We start from the raw sequence: 21,379 nt of genomic DNA, 5'->3' as shown, positions 1-21,379 counted from the left end.
GTCACGGTCCCAGACTCATTATTTTTCACACCTTAAACTCAACCTCCACCCACTGGAGACAGGATCCACCAAACACAAATATTTTATTTTGCACCATAGCGGCAGCAATTAATGTTATTTAAATAGTCAGAATATACACAATCATAGAATGTTAAGTGCTCCTCTTGTTAAATTTTTCCTCAGAAAGCATTTCATGGAGGCCATACTGTAAATGAAAAACAAGCAGTATCGTGTTGAGAATGCAGCAGGAGAAGCACTGCAAAACAATGAATCGTTTAGTGCCTCTTGGGACATTAACATAATTCCTAAAACACTGTTGCGTATAAACTGCTGTAAACATCATAAGCAGTTAAAGACGCTACAACAAAAAGTAATATATAGTATAGAGCGCTGTGACACCTCATCCTTAGAGGCATAATCCATAGTTTATCTGCCAGATGTGAATTCATTTTCAGTGTCTCCTATTTAGCTCTGCGGTTTTTGATTTTAGCTGTATTTGTTGTTGGGATGAGAGGCAGGTCAACAGTAAAATAAATATGGAGAGCACGCTTATTTGCTTCAGTGCTGGGAGTTTGTAGGCCATGTTGACGGGCCCTAATCGCCTGCCAAATGTCTCATCTGACTGGCATGGAGGTTTGTTGCTCTCTCTTCCAAAACACAGTGGACCTGTCTTCATTAAAAAAAGCAAACAGAAGCACACCCCAACAGAAAACCAATACCAGCAAACAGAGCCAATTGGTTCTGAAGAGACAAATTTAACAGGCAGATATGATTACCTCAGACATCACTTCTCCCCTGATTCCACAAACAACAGTTAGGCAAGTCAATTTACCTTAATTTCATTGGAGGAGAAAGCCAGCCAGCCAGGTTGAAGCTGGTGCTTGATGCGAGTGAGCGCTCATTAGACGGTAATGGATGCGTGTAATTGGTGAAGTGCTGATTGCTCCCCCAAAAAAGATTCCATCGAAGGAGGATTTTCTGTTTCATTAAGCCATGGTCAGAAATAATAAGATAGCCATCTGTAGACTGAGAGAAAGAAAAGGAGAGAGTGCTGGAGGACAAAAATTGCCTTCTAGTATTCTCATATAACAGTCCTTATTGTAAAGATGTTAATAGCTGGACAGATTGTGGTTTTGCGATGATTATAATGAAAAGAACTGACTTCATATCAAATATCAGTCTGTCCTTATTGTATTATTTTCTTTTATTGTCACTTGTACTGTATATGTTTTTTCTTTTGCCTTCATTTCTAATTGCATTACATTTTATTTTTCCCTTGTCCTATCAAACATTTGTGCTGTTTCTGTATGTTTTTCATACTGCTGTGTGTGTGTGTGTGTGTGTGTGTGTGTGTGTGTGTGTGTGTTCGTGTGTGTGTGTGTGTGTGTACATCGGCTTGGTTTACAGCTGCAATGTATCATTTGCTGGCTGCACACCAAGCTTGCTTTTATGGCCCCGGATCAAACACTGTAAAACATGCTCCGATAGGCATGCAAACGCACACTGATACAGACACTTTAGAGCCACAAGTGCTTAGTCATCACACAGCATGGAGAGAAAGCTTTGTGAGCCATTTATGTGCTTTGTTTTTCAATGTGCTGATTACTGAGGAGTGCATGGTCTACAGATATTACCAGCTCACATTTTTGTGCCCCTATCTCTCTTTCCTTAGTATGCCACAATGACTTCCTCATTTATTTGTGACAACAGAACAAGAACATGACATATCCGCGATAAGACCGATGGAGAGAGTGAGTCTTATGGGCCAGAAAATGAAGAGAGTAATGACAGTTGTATAGACAAAAGTCTTGTCATGGTTTGTATGAAGGAAAGCCCCCATCATTTCCAATCAACTGCTGGATCTGCATGACTAATGCTGAAATGACATATATCATTGTCAGATAGGGTATGTTCACACAGCTGTTTTTTTTTAAATAAAGACACACACATAATGACAGCCTCCAGCACACACAAACACACACACTTAAGGACGATAGCTCACTCTTATCTTGCTGGCTGACACCATTTTGCTCTCTAACAATCTTGCTAATTATAATTGTTAATTAATTCTCTGCCAGTGTCCTCATCAGGAGACTAATAACCTACATTTCCATTAATTAGACCTTCAACCCTTCGCTCCCTCCCTCAGTCTCTCTGTCCCACTCCAATCCACCCCTTCATCCCTTGCCTCAGCTGCTGCCTGCTGCTCTTCTCTGCCAGGATTGTCCATACATCACATGCACACATGGACTGTGAGTAATAATTGTGTACATTCTCTTATTATCATTGAGGGGCCAAACAATTGGTCTCACAGTCTTTTTTTTTTGTTTTCTTGTTTTGTTTTGGGGTTTTTTTTGGGAGTCAGCTTTCAGTTTTGGGAATAAGCCAGGTAGCCCTTTGAGTTTTTGGAGTAACGCTTGGGTTATGGTTCTACAAAAGAAATAGACAATATAAATCCAAGTATACATAATTATTGTGGATCTGGTGTTCGAAATGAACTGATTTCACACAGAAACACACACCCACTCTGCTGCTCATATGGACAAACAGGCCCTATCACTTGAAGACTACTCTTCCCATCGGGCTTTGCTGACCTGGTTTTAGTTCACAGTGGAGCAGTGTTCTCATATCACCACTTGCTGTGATCTCAGAACAGATTTTTAATGCATGCAGTAATTGCGCTGTTCCAGACTGTTAGCATGTGTTATTTTTTAAATTCTCAGGCCTGTTGATCCTTCAGTCATCCAACTCTGCTGCAAACTGTCAATAGTTTAGTTCCAGTTATGCACAACCAGCCTTTTTGTCAAGTCTTCATTGCTGAAGCTCTCTGCTCTTCTCTTCCAGACTCCCTCTCCTCTCCAATTTCCTCTCTTCGTCTGGCACAAGAGGAAGTGAGAGACAGTTGGCGCCGGGTTGCCCATGCTGTATTGGTGGTGGCAAAATGGCAGCTTCTGTCTCATTCGTCCTCCTTCCTCTACCTCCCTCTCCAGAGAGAAGTAACCCAGATTTCAAAATGAATCGCCGCCTATTCCCCTCAATCTTTCTCCTCTCTCTCTACCTCTTCCTCTCTCTCTTTCTTCCGTTCTCTCTCCATGTCTGGTCCTCTTAGTAAAAACAGAATCAATCTTGGAAAGAGAATACCACCTCTCCATCTCGTCCTCCTCCTCACCCTGCCGCTGGGTTAACGGATATATACCACTTCACTCTTCTATCTTTGGTTCCTAGAAAGCTGAATCTCTTGAAACGCTTGTTGCTTTTGCTTTTTGTTGTAATAGCTCCTACTTTTTCCATTTGGGCTGATTCTTTTTCACCTGCTACACCACTTCTTCATTGGGTTTTTCTGTCTTTTCTTTCTCTCCTTTTTTTTTTTTTTTGAGGAGGAGGAGGCCAGCTACAGGTGTGACACTTCAGCCTTTTTTAAGGGAGCAGCACAAAAACAGGAGAGAAAGGAAAGAGGGACAGAAGAAAAGCTATCCTTTAGGTGAAAGCTTTCCTTCAAAGTCACTAAATTAAGGTATTGTGTTCACTTTGCCTTCTCTGTTTGGGTCTTCACGCATTTTAAGAGCATATTTTTCTTTCTTGTCATTATTTTACTAATTTCTGGACTCGATGCTGCTTTTCACACCATTTTTCTCTTCACCCTTTTGATTGATTTACTCCGGCTTCTTTGCTGAGACACCATCATTTCATCACATTTTTTTTTGCCATGGGTTTTGCTTTGGGCTTATTTATTTATTCATTAAAATATCTGTTGGTGTTTCATTTATCATTTAGTAGCATGCAACTTCACAATTTCTCTAGCTAATATTTGCTATTTTGCACTTTTTCCAGCACAGTCTGTTCCCTATAGACATATAGATAATTTACTGTTCCTAAGTTTTTCCTTAGAAATGGGACTAATTATTAATAAGGCCAGGCAGGAAGTAGGGAGAGGATACAGGCTCTAATATTGGAACAGGTGGTGGGGGTGTTGTTGACATGGCAACAGGAGGTAGAGTTGACATGACGACCAGGGGCAGGGTGGTGGGGGGTAGTCATAGCTGCCAGGCAGATGGAGATGTAAGGGGTATGAGAATGAGAGATGTAGGTAGAACGGACGGGCAGTATGTGGGACACACAGTGAGTCACACTAATCGTTTAGAGTCTCTTAGGAGAGTTCAGTCTCTGTGTGTGAATTAACCTCCCTGTCTCCTTCATTACACCACACCCTCTCTTTTTCTCTTTCACTTGGTACCTGTCGCTTTCCCCATCTTCCCTCCTGCTTTTCTGGTCCGTTCATCTTGTTCTCGATCTTTCTCTCCATCACGTCACTGCTTCACCGCACCTACCCTACATCCCATGTGCCATTAATACAACTCCTGTCTCGACCATGACCCATTACACTTTCCCTCGCTCCTCCTCCTCCTCCCTATCCTTGCTTCCTCCCCTCTGTCCTCACCCATGTTCAAGGTCTTCTTCCTGTCTACTCCCTCCTTACTGACACTCATCATCTCTTCCCTATTCCTACTATATCCTCCAGGCATCATGTCTACCCCGGTCTCCCCTTCCCCTTCCCTCTCCCCCTTGACCCTGGCCTCCCCTACATCAGCCACCTCCCCTCTGCCCTCACCCCTTTCCCCACCTGCCAGGGTGCCTGTGTTTCAGAGGAAAGGAGCTCTGAAACACAAGAGGATTGTGGAGGTTAAAGACCACCAGTTCACAGCCCGATTCTTCAAACAGCCCACTTTCTGCAGCCACTGCACCGACTTCATCTGGTAACACACACACACACACACACACACACACACACACACACACACACACACACACACACACAAACACATACTGTTATACTTGTACACAGAAATCACTGTGGCAGCCATAAGCCGCCTCCACAGACATCCCACTACTCCGCCACTCTCTGCTCTGACTTATACGCACTTCTTTGCACTTTTTTTTCCCTCTTTCACGAGTTCTAGTTGCCTGCTGGAGAAACAGCCTACACTCTGTCTTCACCACATTGACCTGATCTGATCACACACAACTTCACCTCCACACTGCAGCCCACACTGCATAGGAGTTACTTTAGCAATTTCATGTCCCCACATAGATCCTCTCTCACTCTCACAGTCTATTTTCATTCTTGTTACATGTACTATGACAGTGTGTGCAAACCACACAACAGTGACAGAAGTACCAAAACCACTATAGATAATTAGAAGTCTCAAAAATCTGAAATAAAAAAGGTTTTAAGATACAAAATTATATCAAAAGTTTGATTCAGAACCTACAGCTTTGGGAGAAAAAAAAGCATACTAGACTGTGCCTGTGATTTTCTATGAAATTCAACGTGACCTATTGATTTTATGTTCTTGGAATATTAAGTGTTTTAGATTTTTTTTCAGATGGTCTAAATTTACATTTTGTTTGTTGTTGAGAAAAGCAGACTCTTTTTAGACTTAATGAAAGTGCAGCATATCTCCTCATTACATGTGTAAAACAGATAATTTCATGTTTTTTCCCCTTACATTTTCACACAAGAAAACCCTGAGTGCTTTTCAAGTCACATTTCTAACAAGTGTTTACATTATACTAGTGGTCTAATAATGTTTTACAGTGCTGTATATCTGTTATACACTAATGAATAACTCATTTTTCTTAAAATGTTGATACCTTCACTGAATTGATAGTGCAGCTGCTATTTTATATACTCTGTTTTGTATACTTTACACTTACTAAAGGTTGAATGCAAATCTTTTGCAAAATTGCTCAAAAAGTGATGGGGACTAAAAAAAAAAAGTAGTAGAAATAGTGCTTTAAAAATATTCTTGAACACAGAATTTGAGTAAGTGAATTTCATTACTGTAGACCTTTTAGCAGCTATAATGTAAAAATCTTCCTCCGTGAATTCTGACAGCCATGCAGTAAGCTTATTTTTTCCGGTGAAGCTATGGCAGTGTGTGTGTGTGTGTGTGTGTGTGTGTGTGTGTGTGTATGTGTGTGTGTGTGCATTGCTCTCAGTAAGTGTATTTGTTGTGTGTGTGGGTGGACATATGGTGGGGGTGTATGTTGGATGCAGGGCAGTGCATGTGCCAGCAGCCTCTGGGTAGCTTTCAGGACATTTTTCCAACTGGTTGCTGGCTTGGCGGTGGTTGTGGCATTTAGTTCAGGGTGAAAACTCTTTCCTTCACACCGGACGTCAAAGCGGCTGCTCTCAACCTGAGTGTTCAAGCCTCTGGGGGAGATGGTGACATTAATTAAAGACGAAGAAAAGATAGCTCTGATATGCAAATATAAATGTCTTGTTTATTGATTTGGGCTCTCAAAAGGAAGAAGTAGTTGTGCTGTGTGTAGTAGGGCTCCTTTAGTAATGAGTGAAATCATCTCAATGGGCTAAAAATGTGTCATTGGTCTTGAACACGTAGAACACAGATCATACATTAATTAAATGTAATTAAAACTATACTGTCCACAATGATTCTGGGTATTTGTGTCATTGTTACAGGGTTATTCTAATGGTTCTTTATGACTACTTAACCTCAAACTACATTCATTAGGGAGGTTTTTTGTGTTAATTTAATATTTTTTGCCATTTTAGTTTTCATTCAGTGATGGATATTAGGCAGGAAAAAGGAAACAAGGTCAGTAAGAGAGAGACAAATGATATGCAACAAATGTCACCTGGACTGGGAATCAATTCAGGGACGTTGTAGTTTAGTAGCTCTAAACCACTCAACTATGAGCCACCCCTTAGAGAGGGTTCTCAATGCATCATTAAATTTAACATGCAGTTATCCTCTACTGTGTGTGTGTGTAACACTGTCACCTCCTCTCCAAATCCATCCCTGACTCTCTGATACCCTCTGCTGGTCAAAGAGCAGAACTGGCCTCACATACTTTGCAGACAGAGGCTCGTGCTGAATGCAGATCAGGGATCAGATTACCCTTTGCAAACCCATCTTTAATTATTCCTTAGCCAGATGGTGAACTGATTGTAGATCAGTGATTATGGTCAGTTTCCTGCGAACCCCGGGGCCATTCCACTATGATTGTGGAGGAGCCCTCCCTGCAGCTTGTTGTTCTTCTAATTTTCTAAACGTTCTAATCAAAAGTTGATCCACAGCAGGCAGGCTGCTGAGTGGACTCTTTAGTCAATCAATGGCTTTAATTATTCAATTAAAGCTCTGAGGAGACACCAGAAACTAGTCAGCACCGCAGGAAACACTAGAATTGTATTTGTCTGTGTGATTGTGTGTGTGTTACAATAATTGACAGTGCTCTACTTCCGATGGTCAGCAGTGTAGCTGGGTGCACAGACGCTCCAGTCCACACTTAATGACTTTGTTTATCAAGTCTCTTACACAGGTACAGTGGTTTTGTTTGTGTTTTGATGACAAAGACATTTTCTTAACTTGTACTTGTAACCCTAAATTGGTTTTGTTCTTAATGCAATTGCAGTATATCTGTCTTGGCCACATTATCTACATTTTCCTGGTGGAGGAAATAGCCTCAGAAGCAAGATATTTTACTTTAAAGGAGAACGGAAAACCCTGTTTTGTGTTTTAATCCATATGTTTCTCTTTCTCAGGGGCATCGGTAAACAAGGATTCCAATGTCAAGGTAGCGATAAACCTTGTGTTATTTCCTTGTTTTGCAATATTTCAGCCTTTTTATATGATGTTATGACCAAGACATTTTTTGTTTTCTCTAGTATGCAGTTTTGTCGTCCACAAAAGGGTGTCATGAGTTTGTGACCTTCACTTGCCCAGGCTCTGTGACAGCCCCCAGACCAGATGTGAGCAGATGTGTCAGTGTATCCATCACAGCACTTCGACTTTTGCTCCGCTCTTCTGTTACTGTCTTGTTTCCATATTTGTCATTTTTTTATGCCGCCATCATCATATTTAAGCGTCTGCTTCTTGCCAGTAACATGTTTGAATGACTCATCCATCAGTCCATACATCCTTCACATCGACTACAGCCTTGTCCCATCTGTGACGTCTGCAATCATGTCATGTCATCCTACAAGGCCTTGGAGATGCAACGAGTTAGAGATAGTGAGTTGAGGGGGGAGGATACAGGTGGTGGGTGGGAGGGACTGATAAGAAGGAGAGAGCTTACTGCCTTTTCTGCCTGCGTTTTGAGGATTTTCAGGGAGATTTGTCTGTTCTTAATGTTTTTTCTTTTCCAAAAATAAACTGCCTCAGAAATTGGGTCAAGGGGAACACATATATACATATGTATGTGTGTGCTTGTGTGTTTGATTAAAAGAACAGGTGAAAGGGTGAAAGACAGAGAGGGAGGTGAGGAGGAGAAAGCGGGTGACAGTGTTTTAAATAGCAGCTCAGAGTGACGAGGGAAGGAAAACAGTTTAGGAGTGGATTCGGGGGGGTCTGATGAGCTGAAGAGAGATAAAAATGATTCATCCCTTGCTGCACAGAATATACACACACATACACACTCATACACAGCCTTGCCTAGATGCACTCTCTTTTATATGTCCTCTCCCAGTGGAGAAATCTAATTGTCTTGTCCATGAATACCCCACTCAACATTTCTCCACTAATCATACTGTTCATGTGTGAGTCTCTACCTTGGTTAGTGTGTGTGTGTGTGTGTGTATGTGTGTGTGTGTGTGTAGGTGTGCGTGCATGTGTGTGTGTGTGATGCATATTGTGCCTGCTGTATTTCAGGACCTGAAAAGTCGACACAAATTCAAGATCCACACCTACTCCAGTCCTACTTTCTGTGACCACTGTGGCTCACTGCTGTACGGACTCATACACCAGGGCATGAAATGTGCCAGTAAGTACCACCGCTTCCTTATGCGTGTGTGTGTGTGTGTGTGTGTGTGTGTGTGTGTGTGTGTGTGCGTGCGTACGTGCGTGTGTGTGTGTGTCGCAGTCACACTGTGGGACAGAAAGCCATTACAACATCACATAATCATGATTTACATCCCATCTGGATGGAAAAAGCAAGTCCAGACAAGAATAGACCAGGGTTATTACAGTAAAATTAAAGTTTTATGAAATACAATTGCAGGTAAATTCAGTTGTATTTTCCCCAGTATTCATTCATGGTTCATGGTGTACAACAGTAAAATGGCTCTGCTCAATTTGAGATCTTTAATAAGCAATAGCTTTGTAAATCTTATATGATGTTGTTATATTTCATACTACCTTTGTCAGATTCCCGCATAATACTGTACCTGAAAAACTAAAATGAACAATAAAAAAAATGTCTCACAATAAAACTAAAACTACTTATACCACTAACTAAACTAAATAACGAAAGGAAAGACCAACAAAAATTAAAATTTGTGAGAATTTCCAAACTATAACAACTGATAACTAGACAACCTGTATTTAGATTTGGTAAATATTTTTGGTCAGTTTTAGGCTTAGTTCAAGGTTAAGGTCAGGATTATACTAAAGCATCAAGTTAATATTGTTAAATTTATATTAATCCAATGCCACAACTCATTAATTGGCAAAAACAGATGTACTTTTAGGCATTAAAACACCACTCAAAATGTTCGTATGTGTTAATACATGTTTGTGTATCTTTGAGGTTGTGATATGAACGTCCATCGACGGTGTGAGACCAGTGTTCCCAGTCTCTGTGGTCAAGATCATACAGAGAAGAGAGGCAGGATCCACCTGACCATCAGAGGAGAGAACGAGGACGTCTATGTCACAGGTGAGAGGCTGTGAAGTGGACTTATAAAACAAAAGGACTACACTGCCTCTGAGGGATTTCTTTCTCTGCTCTTTCGATTATTCTACTTTCTCCTCAGTGCGGGAGGCTCGCAACCTGATGCCTATGGATCCTAATGGCCTGTCAGACCCGTATGTTAAACTGAAATTGATTCCAGACCCAAAGAGCCACAGCAAACAGAAGACCAAGACCATTCGCTCCACACTCAATCCCGTCTGGAATGAAAGTTTCACCTTGTGAGTCTGGGTGAACTTGAATCCAAAATGGAAAATTTACTGCTGGCTTTGGGGATAAAAATTGTCTGCAATATTGGAATTACTGAGTCAAAAAAGATGTAGAAGAAAGAGTACAGAGTATAAAGTTCCCCAGTTTATGCATCCTATTGAACATTAACAGCATCAAAGTACCTTTCCTTATATACTGCAGTATTTTTTCTATTGAGAGATTACCTCCAGACATAATAATAAAACTACTCTGTCTTGAATAAATGATCCAGGGTAATATTCACACACATATATAGACTACTTTGTTTTTCCACAAAATAGTTCAGTAAAACTGTAAAAATTTGATTTAACAGATATTAAAATCTACAATCTCTGAGTGTGCTTTTTTTCTACTTAAAAAGTTTGACTCCTGGATTTCAGTTGTCTGTCTCTTGCGAAAGTCAATTTTCAGTTTAAATGCAGGGATGACTTCAATTTCCATATTGAACTTCACTCTAAAATATTTGTTTGTCACAAAACCTGCTCAGTACGGACAGTATGTACAATTTAAGCTGAGCGCAGGAACATTTCCTGACAACCCTTCACAAATGTCACTCTACACAGTGAAACATAAACTTCCCTGTGTGTCAATAAGAAGAAAAATTTCAAATTATAGATCAGGAAACTTTTCTGGAAATGGTTATATTTTAGTTATACAGTCTGTCTTTGTGGTGAGAACCAGCGGTCCCCAGTGATTTTCAGTTTCTGTGCTCATGTATCCAGCTCAGTGCGTGGCCACCAGTGGGACCGGCGCCTGTCTGTGGAGGTTTGGGACTGGGACCGCACATCTAGAAATGATTTCATGGGAGCGCTGTCGTTTGGAGTGAGTGAGATCTTCAGGCGTCCAATCAGCGGCTGGTTCAAGCTGCTGGCCCAAGATGAAGGAGAGTACTACAACATCCCCGTACCGGACCCAGACCTGCAGGTAGGAATCATACTGCATGAATAATAAAGTCATCAGAGGCTGATGGTGAACAATGAACAGAAGTGGGGGATATTAACACCTGTATTCACCAGAGAACAGAGCCCTTCATTTTTACTATGCTAATCACCATTTATCCTGAGGCCTTTTTCAGTATATAATTACCTACATCTAATAAACAACAGCTGCCACTGCTCACACTGGGTCAGGATCTTGAACTGTCCCTCTGCGTACAATTCAATCTGAGGAAAAAACCCTGCAGAAGATTTATGCCTGGTGTTATCGCTAAATAATTAGATAATAAATTATGTTGAGCTCCTTCTTTCTCTGTTACTCTCTGCCTCCAGCAGGGTGCAGGATTGTTCTGAGTGACTGTGATTAAAAGTGGGGGCAGAAAGAGGTTTTATTTGTGTGGTGTCCACTTTTCATGAGTGTGTACTGGCCTGCATTCATCTCACAGCTTTCCTTCTTTGATACTAAAGGAGCCCCAGCCGGATGCTACGACACCCCCTCTGCCTCAGGTTGTACCTGTGTCGCTGTCTGAATCATTCCCCGTGGCTCTGTCCCCAACACCTATTCCGTCCTGCCCACCCGTGCACACCCCCAGCCCGGGCAAGGTGAAAGTGAACATCCTTGACTTCAGCTTCCTCATGGTCCTGGGAAAAGGCAGCTTTGGCAAGGTAAACACAGCAGCCACTGAGATAAATGTCATCTTTTTTTTTACAAACAATCAACACCACTGATCCAACAGCTGTAAGTGATTTCAAAGGGGCCATTCATGCTGAAAACAACAAAGATTATTCTTGGCTTTAAATAATTTCTTCTATTGATGGACCTGACCTTCAAGTGGCATTTTATTCAGGAGCTGCTGGGCACAGCAAGGCGTTTTTTTTTTTTTTTCTTCTTTGAAAAATACCCACTCCTACTAACCTGCCCATTGTGTCCTTTTGGTGCCAAATGATTCAGTTAATTGTGAGCGTCTTTTACGCTGTCAGCAGTCGTGAGATCAAGCTGGCTGCCTACATACCACACAGGCAGACAGTCCTCTTGAAGGTGTTCATTTCAAGGGAGCCTATGCTCTCCATTTCATTTTCTCTTTAATTCCCCAGTAGATGAGCCATAATGAAGAGAGTGTAGTTTTGAGTCCCTCTTCCTCCTCTGAAATCCCCCTGTGCTGTTTCATAACTGTCAGAGGAGAGTCTACAGAGGACAGGAGAAATAGACTCGACTTACGTAAGATGAGAGAAAAATGACCCAAGAAAGGAGAGACAGACCCCGGGGCTGCTGAGTGAGGGGAAGTGAGAAAATGACATGAGATAGTGAGGAAAGGGTGGGATTACTATGCAGTACAAAGTGACAAAGTGACCAAAAGGAAATGGGATAACAAGAGTGGAGAAGATTTAAAAAAAAAAATGCATGTGGCTGTGTTACTGAGATTTGTAATACTCTGAAATTAATCCCATTAAATGTCAGTGAGTTTGAGACTTGAGACTTCAGGGAGGAAGAGCAAGAGACACCATCACCGAGGACGGCAGAGTTTCTCTCAGTGACTGACAGTTCATCAATACATACAAACACACCCTCTTCGGAAGCATCATTCTGTATCACATTGATCCTGGAAATAAAACCATGTAATTTTCTGTACTATTCATCACCATGTGAAACTAAAATGAGGTCCTCTCTCTGCATTTTGCTATTGTGTTATTGACCATTAGACCTCAGTGTTGCAGGTTTTGTCATTCTCAGCATTTCCTATTGTGTTTTTGCACACATTTCCCTTGAACCACACCAAACCTGGGTCATGTGGTTCTCATTGTACAAAATTATGGCATCGTTAGCTTCCAGAGAAACCCACTAACAGTCAATTTCCCATGAGTACAAAAATAGCATCTGAATGTGTTTTTAATGTCGGATAAAAACACGAGAGCACTTTTAATTTTTGACATTAACTTATCTTGAAACCTTCAAGCCTTAACAGCTTTAATTAAACTTCACATGCGGTATTTTTAACTATGTTTAAATTGTTCGACATCTTCCCAGTATCATGGTATCATTTTTATCCCATGCCTGAATTTAAAATATGTCTTTTAGAAACAAGTCACAGCTTGGCACAAAATGAGGGGAAATTACCAGAAATTGGAAGCTATGTTCTAAAAGCATGAAGTATTTTAATTAATTAAATAATTAATTCACAGTTGGAGTAATTGTATTGTTACAAGAACACCTTGTCACTCATGACCTAAAAGCGCAGCATTTCAGTACATTATGATTCTTCCACAAATGGAGCTTGAGTCTGAAATAAATTTTTTACACTGATTTTTTGTCAAAGCAGTGAAAACACTCACTCTGGTGTTGTGTTAGATGTGTCAGTGAACTTTGAATACAAAAAGTGCTCTTTCTTTTTTGTACTGTTTTTCTGTTTTGTGCAAGACAGTTGGTGGTGTCTATAAATAAACATTTTGTTTATTTATGAACCTGAACAGTTAAAAGACATACAGTAGCTGCTTGTCTCCTTGCATTACAGTAACATCCTCTCCTCTGTCTCCTCTGACTTTGTCTCGGTGCAGGTGCTGCTTGCAGAGGAGCGAGGCAGCGAGCGTCTGTTTGCAGTGAAGGTGTTGAAGAAAGACGTTCTCTTCCAGGACGAGGACACTGAGAGCGCTATGGTGGAAAGGAGAGTCCTGGCGCTCCCTTCTCGCCCTCACTTCCTCACCTCGCTCTACTGCGCCTTCCAGACTGAGGTGTGTGCTGCTCTGTGTGCACACATTTAGGAGGAACAGTATAACTTTCATTAAATTGTCCATAAACCTGGCTGGCATCCTGGCTTCATAGCTCCCCAAGGTGTTATTGAGAATCTCAATTAATATTTGAAATAATTAGCACATTTTCCTTAACAAGGTCCTTGTTCAAGGAGGAGGAGTGTTGTTCACAGATTTTTTAATTTAGACAAGTGGTGATTATGTCCAGTGAATGTGTGTATGTAAATCCATATGTTTTGCTTTTGCAGGACCGTCTGTATTATGTGATGGAATATGTCAACGGTGGGGACCTGATGTTTCATATCCAGATAGTCGGGAAGTTCAAAGAGCCTCATGCAGCGTATGTAATCACCAAGCTCCTTTCTTTTACCTTTAATCACAGTCTTCATCTCCGGTATCTCATTTTATGCCTTTATTTTTGTCTTTGTTCCTTACATCCACAGTCATCTCTTAGCTTTGTTCATTTTACCTGGTGACTCATAAAAAGTCATCAACTCAAGTGCCAGTTCTCTTCTCTTTCTGCTCACTTTCTCCTCCCACTAATCTCATCTTTTCATCTGTTTTCCCTCCCCCCAGGCTGTTCATTTAATCAATAATCTTTGATCAATCATCTAAAACTCATTTTTACCCTGTTGCTCATTTCCCTGCCTTTCATCTGTTTGGTTGCTCTCCCTTTCATCACTCTCTCGAGTTCCATTCCCTCTTTCTTCTCCTCTCATCATCACCCGCTTTTGAATTAACTGAAACCTTGGCCAATTTCTCAAAGATACAGTAACCAGTACTGAATTACCCGCCTCTTCTACTTCTAGGTTTTATGCAGCAGAGATTGCGGTGGGCCTCTTCTTCCTGCACAGCAAAGGCATCATCTACAGGTAAAAAATTGGGCTGCTTGTCGAACATGGCCTGGTTTTTTTGGCACTGCCGTTGCTCCGCAGTGCAGACATGACACAGATTTATCATTTCTTTTGTAGCTAATGGCTGTTATAAAGATGTTATCTATCAAAATGATTCATACCTGTGTGATCTATCTCCTTCTCTCTTAGGGATCTAAAGCTGGATAATGTGCTGCTCGACAGTGAGGGCCACATAAAGATAGCTGACTTCGGGATGTGCAGAGAAGGCATGTTTGAGGGTGACACCACACGCACTTTCTGCGGCACCCCTGACTACATTGCTCCTGAGGTACACTGACTCCTGCCCTCCCTCTGTAGTCCAGACTCAGTCCAGAACTTCCTCCAATTCTCTGGATCCCTCATTTCCCATTGTTTCACCCCTCCTCACTGGTTTGACCCGTTTTGCAGTTCTGCGAGTTGCTTCGCTGCAGCTCCTCCATCCTCTGTGACCTTGTCAGCATTTTTGAATAATTAACTTCACATGATTCTATTAGCGGTGGTCTGCAAGCACACTGTACTCATTTTGCTACAAGAACATTGAATAGAAACCACAATTATCCTTCAGCGACCCTGTATTACCAGCTCTTGCCTTTTTCTTGCAGCAGAGTGTAACCTAAGGCAATTAAATCCCTCATGAGTGTGACAAAACGCTGAAAACTAACCGAAGAACCTTAAAAGGAAGTCAGTGATGTCAATGCAAATATCATCTGGAAATGGTGAAGGTAGTTTTGCTTGACAGCCTTTTGATATGTAAAATATCATTGCTGAAAACTGTATAATGTTTACTTTGCAAATTGTTTGAAATGTGTGTGTGAATGTGCGTGTGTGCATGTGTGCGTGTGTATGTGCATTTGTGTTAAGTGTTCATAAACACATTAATTCAGGCAGTGGGAGTAGGAGATATCCAGTGTTCAGCTTGTTTGGTGTTTTTTTGGACTTTTTAGTCAACAGATAGAGAAAGAGAGGATGTGACTGCTGTGCACATCTTTGATATTGTAAACCTTTCTATGGAACCCCTGGGTATTGACTCTGTTATGTAAACACCCATTGATTCTCCTGCATCTGCCATTTTGGAAGAGATACAATATATTTCCCCAGGGGCTGGGAATTGTTCCCTTGTGCTTTTCCCCTTTGCAGACACTGGGAAAACAAACAAATGCACACATACACAGACACACATGGACAGAAAAACACCAACTAACACACAAATCCAAAGACATGTGTTGATGATTTCTGAGCTCGTTCGTACATTTACCCTCCCTAATGCCGTACTTCTGCTTCCCCACTCGCTCTGCCTTTCATTCCGGCTGTCTCTGATAGCTGCATATCATCCAAGCAGCCGACTGTCGCAGCTGTGCTCCCGCTCCGTCTTCCTGCTTTCTCCTTTTCGGCTTCCTTATCTCCCCACTGCCATTCTTCCCCTTTATCTTGTCTCTTTTTCTCCCCATTCCTTCTCAGATTGTGGCATATCAGCCCTATAATACAGCAGTGGACTGGTGGTCTTATGGAGTACTGCTGTATGAAATGCTGGCAGGACAGGTAACGTTAACTTAAATCCTAACAACAGACCTTCACTCCTTCTACTTTGTAATAACTTCAAAAGACTTTTTAAAAGAACTTTAATTTCACTGTAGTTGATTTCATTTTGCCCACAGCTCCACACAGTTCTCTCATTCTGAAACTTCTCGATCTGTCTTTCACTTGCAGCCACCATTTGATGGTATTGATGAAGAGGAGCTGTTTCAGTCCATCATGGAGCAGAGTGTCTCCTATCCAAAAGCCTCTCTCGTGAAGCTGTCGCTATCTGCAAAGGCGTGAGTCACTAATACTTTTAATTTATGCGTGTATCCTAAAGGAACACTCTGACATTTTGTGAAATATAAGAGCTTCTTTTTCATCTTCAGTGTTTAATAAGTAGCTCATTAACACTTTTATATATGTCTCTACTGAAACCACAGGCAGCAGCTAATTAAGATTGAAAAAATGTTGAACTATTCCTTAAAGGCTCACATACAGTTAAGATAAATGCAACCATCTACAAAGAAACTGCATTAAATGATTATATTGTTAATATATATTGCTGTATTAAATATATTTTAAAATACAGCAAAGCCATCAAGTCATGTTCTTCCTTTCTCAACTTTAAATTCTATCAATTATATGCCTGTATCTTGTGCTCATTGTGTTTTCCTGTCCTCTTCCTCCTTTATTTCTTGCCAAAGCTCCTAACAAAAAACCCAGCCAAGCGTCTGGGTGGAGGAGAGGATGCTGAGCGGGAGATCCGGGAGCATCCGTTCTTTCGTTGGCTGGACTGGGATCGTCTGGAGAGACTGGAGATCCAGCCGCCCTTCAAACCCAGAACTGTCAGTTGAACAGATGGACCACTTTCTTTCTTTCTTTCTTTCTTTCTTTCTTTCTTTCTTTCTTTCTTTCTTTCTTTCTTTCTTTCTTTCTTTCTTTCTTTCTTTCTTTCTCTCTGAGGACACTTAGTGAATGGAGCTGTCACTTTCTTCCATCTGTTTCCTCTCTCTCAGACTCCCACACTTTCCCTCATTTCCCTGCACACTTCCTCTCTCACCCATCTCCTGCATTGTGTTGGCCACTTCAGCGCCTCACCCCATCTATAATTTTCTATTCCTGTCCCTTCTTTTGTCTGTCTCTCTTTCTTTTCTGTCTTTCATCACCTCTGCTGCTTCCTGGAGACTGGCTCCAAGTACCATGAAGCAGACAGTCCAGTCTTAACAGACAGGACCCCCTGACCCTGAGGTCCTGTCTCCTCCTCCCATATGCAAATATGTGTCATCATTAGTCCACCACATGCCAGTTTGCGGCTCCACTGGCCAATGGTGAGGTGTGCCTGGAGTGAGCTAAGTATACTCAGGGGTTAGAGGCCAGTCCCATTAGCCAAATGAGATTCATATCATCCAGCAGAGCGGCTGTTAAGAAGCAGGAAGAGAGACCTGAGCAGCTTTATCTGTAGGTTTGGTAGACTGTTCCTCTGAGAGAATATGTTAGGGTGTGGGTGAGAAGAAAAAGTTATGGAGGTGGATTCCATTTATAATTCCACTTTATTATGTTGCTTCTTTTTAAGGAGGAACACCTTTAAAGGATTCAAATGCAATCAGTATTAAGTGCACATGCATGAGTGTGAACATTAATCCTAATCTTCTTCTCCATTAGGGTGGGAAGAAAGGTGAAAACTTCGACAAGTTCTTCACAGCAGCCCCCTCGGTGCTCACTCCCTCTGACCCAGATGTACTAGCAGCCATCAACCAGGAAGACTTCCAGGGCTTCTCATTTCTCAACCCAGACTATGCTCCTTCACCTCTCACCGCTGTTTGAAAATGGCTCCACCTCCCCTCCACCCGCCTATCCCTTTGAATGTACCCAAACTGCCCTTTCTTTCTAATAGTAGTTTTATAGCAGAGAATATGAACCTGAGAACTATCAGCATGTATTAATGACACCTCTCATAACCAAATCTGTTTACATGAAAATGCCAAGACACCTTTATATATTCCTGCACTCTCTTTAATGTATTTATGTGATCAGGCTAGACACAGACTCACATAATGTCACAATAATGCCAATAACACCAGTATTACATTAGAGGTTTTGTAGGAAGCATGTTAACTTGATAAGAGTACTGTAGTATGAACCTGATAAATGGGACAGAACTCATCTCTATGCATGCAAGGTCCACTTTGTAAACACTAGTTTTCTATAGTGTTAGATTATTCAAGAAAGATACACCTGTTTAACTTAACAAACAATGTGTTTAATACCTTTTTCAGTACTTTGATTAGGTTCATTTTGTGTTGTGAGAAGCTGTATTTTCCCAAACAACTACATTTCTCAGTCTGTTTCCTTTTTTTTCTGGTATTCAGGCCACATAGAAGGAAAAATCCCCTTTTGTTGCTCATACATGTGATGAAACTTCACAGGTATTTCCCGGTGGAGTTTATATGCCGTACACTACCAGGAGCACTATAATGTATCTTTCTAAATATATATCTCAATTTATCTGTGTGTGTGTTCAGTGTTCTGGCTGAGTGACACTTGACCATGATGCAAACTAAGTGGGTAGCTGTGTTTTTACTATCACTGTGTGGAAGTGCCCTGTCAGTCAGGTCCCTGTGAGCTGGCTTGACTCATTTTAATGTCACACTTTGACCTCAGATGACCAAGAGACACACCATCATGCAGTGCAGGTTTATGATTCACAGCCACACTGCCTGACTCTATTAACAGTGGGAGGAAGCCACTTCAACACCACTGTTTGAGAAGAATCAATGGATTTATTTATCTGTCTACACTGCAGTCTGAAGTGCACACATATCCCCCTAAAATAATCTCATTATAGTACATATTTTCTCCAGCTGACAAGAATAGGAGGCTTGTTAGCTGGTGCGGATACAGGTAATTTATTACTGAAGTGCTGTACACCGTGAAGCTTTTCGCTGTAATGACGCACTCTCAGCACTGATTAGATATAATTAAAAGTGAGGCTCACTGGAACTGTTCAATACATGGAAAAATAATAGCAGCGCTGCCATTAAAATGCTATCTGAACAAGGCAAGTGGCAGCAAACATACAGTGCGCCTGTCTTTCAAACCAACTAGTTATTTCCTATGAAAGTCTGTGTGGATGCATTTTGATGTTGTTTTCCTCTGAGTATATTTGGTTTTAATACAGTGATAAACACATCAATCTTTCATGAAGAGGAGCTGAAGGATACATAGAGATGAAAACTGTCAATCTGCCTTTCCTTAGTTTGAGTTCAGGTCAACTGTCACAACACACAATACTTAAATATGATAGACAATATGATCGATAATAGAAAATAGATGATTTATGCATTTATATATCTGTTAGTTGAGTTATGTTTTGTTTTCACGTGTTGGAAAAAGAATGTTGAAATAAACTTGCTGAAATAATTATGGGTTTCATTCTCTGCTAATGTGTGAAGCTGCTGAGAAACAAACATGCCAGCATCATCACGCTTTGTCTCCTCTACACGCCTCCCTGTCCGCTCACTCCCTCTCCCTCACTTTCACACATACTCACACTCAAAAGTGCAATCTCAAGCATGTGCACACACACACAGAAGATGCTGATCCCTCTATTACTGTCATCCTGGAGTGTCGAACCAGCAAAACCACCTCTCAGGCATCTCACTTTCACTCCCTCCTCTTCTCTAAGCAGCTTCACCACTCCCTCCTCCTCTTCCTCCTCCCCTTCTGCCCACCCACCTCCCCATCCTCCACTCCCCCCTCCTCCTGCTCCTCCTCCTCTTCTTTCCCTCCAGCATCATGATGGGACCAAAATCCCTGTAGAGATCTGAGTTTATAAACAAGTTGACCTTCACATTAAAATCTCATCAACTCCCTCTCCCTCCTCTTACTCCCTCTATATCTGCCCTTCATCTACATCCTGATCTCTCTCTCACTCTCTCCTCTCTGTCTTTTCTGTCAGTGCAGTATTGTAAATGGTTACTGCACTGTTTTATATCATTCTCTATAATCATGTTGTCAGAATTAACGTTGTATTATCTGTTTGAAAACCCCCCACTGTTGTGTGTTGACACAAGTATCTCATCTTTGTCCTGCCCTCGACATCATTATAGTCAACTGTTTTATACTTGTAGCTTACAGTGTGTTTTAACAGTGGTGAGAATGGGAATAGGGTGTGATGTGAGAAAAAACTAACATTTCTTTTCCAAGTATTTCCAAACAGGTCATCTTTGTTTTCACTGTAATTCCTGAAAAGTATGTTCAAATAGGACATTTTAATATTTTTATGATCATTTAACCATTATTAAAGTTGTCACAAAAGTATTGCACCATTATCCCATGTCACATAAATCACTATTCCCTTCAAGTATACCCCACGTATGGTATTTTAAAAAATATATAAACACATCAAATCACACTTTTCTGAGAAGATAAAGTCTGTTTGATTGTTTTATGTCTATTACACAATCTATTCTTGATGTTGTCCTGCTTAAAAACATCTTCCCACAACCTTTAGTGTAACCTTGACAGTATCTGCCTGTGTGTAACCGAACCTCCAGTGTCCTCTGGTCGAAGTCGTAGCTGCAGTCTATCACTCACTGTCAACCTGACATGATATCATCCCTTGTCCTCACTGCTGCCTCCTCTTCCTCTCATCTGTTTCTATCTCATCTCAGTTTTTTGTCCTCACCTCCCTCCCTCCTCTCTGTCTAACTCTAGCTCTCGTTCATGCCCTGAGGTCAGAGTGTGATGTAGACTATTGATATCGTTACTAAAAATATAGGATTCCTCCACCAGCAATCTAAAATAGAGCAAGGGACATGGACCACAGGAGACAAAGGAGGCTGAGAGGAGAAAAAAGAAAGGAGAGAGGGGTTACCAGCTGTTCATTTTTACAGTTTACACTTTTACACCTTCTATCCTACTTGCTAATAGTGAATATTTATACTCTTATATGTCACATTTTCTTTTACATTTCTCATCACCTCCCCATTTAAATCAGAATAATTGCCAGAGTTCTGTTTTGGTAACTTATTGCCATGACCTTAACAAGCAAACACAGTGATAAGGATTGTGTTAAGTGGTTTATTATGTCAGTGCATTAGTTTAGAGAACTAACTGGGACTTTAGGACATGCACTGTGCACTGTGTGTGTCTACATTACTGCAGCAAATATAGAAAGAAAGAGGTTCAGAAATCATATAAGATGTGATGTAGTAGTTTTGACACCCCCACCCCTTCACTCACTCACTCACTCACTCCCTCCCTCTCTCTTTCTCTCTTCTCTCTCTCTCTCTCTCTCTCTCTCTCTCTCTCTCTCTCTCTCTCTCT

The 21,379-nt window shown here is 41.2% G+C and overlaps 1 protein-coding gene across 1 annotated transcript; it reads left to right on the top strand.

Annotated features, from left to right (window-relative positions):
- The first annotated feature begins 1,147 nt into the window (after positions 1-1,147).
- prkcg (protein kinase C, gamma) lies at positions 1,148-19,472 on the top strand. Its single transcript, XM_030157903.1, is given in 21 exon segments — positions 1,148-2,252; positions 2,724-2,996; positions 3,381-3,481; positions 4,520-4,754; positions 7,568-7,599; positions 7,691-7,716; positions 7,718-7,774; positions 8,673-8,784; positions 9,550-9,678; positions 9,776-9,932; positions 10,683-10,884; positions 11,364-11,561; positions 13,449-13,622; positions 13,889-13,980; positions 14,450-14,512; positions 14,684-14,822; positions 15,992-16,072; positions 16,241-16,313; positions 16,316-16,347; positions 16,756-16,896; positions 17,714-19,472. Coding segments are annotated over 20 exon segments (2,283 nt in total). The 5' UTR covers positions 1,148-2,252; positions 2,724-2,919; the 3' UTR covers positions 17,876-19,472.
- The last annotated feature ends 1,907 nt before the right edge of the window (positions 19,473-21,379 follow it).

Source organism: Sphaeramia orbicularis, chromosome 16 (genome assembly GCF_902148855.1).
Source record: "Sphaeramia orbicularis chromosome 16, fSphaOr1.1, whole genome shotgun sequence".
Classification (NCBI taxonomy): Eukaryota; Metazoa; Chordata; class Actinopteri; order Kurtiformes; family Apogonidae; genus Sphaeramia; species Sphaeramia orbicularis.
Note: the sequence above shows the minus strand (reverse complement) of the source record. Positions and strands in the feature narration are given on the sequence as shown.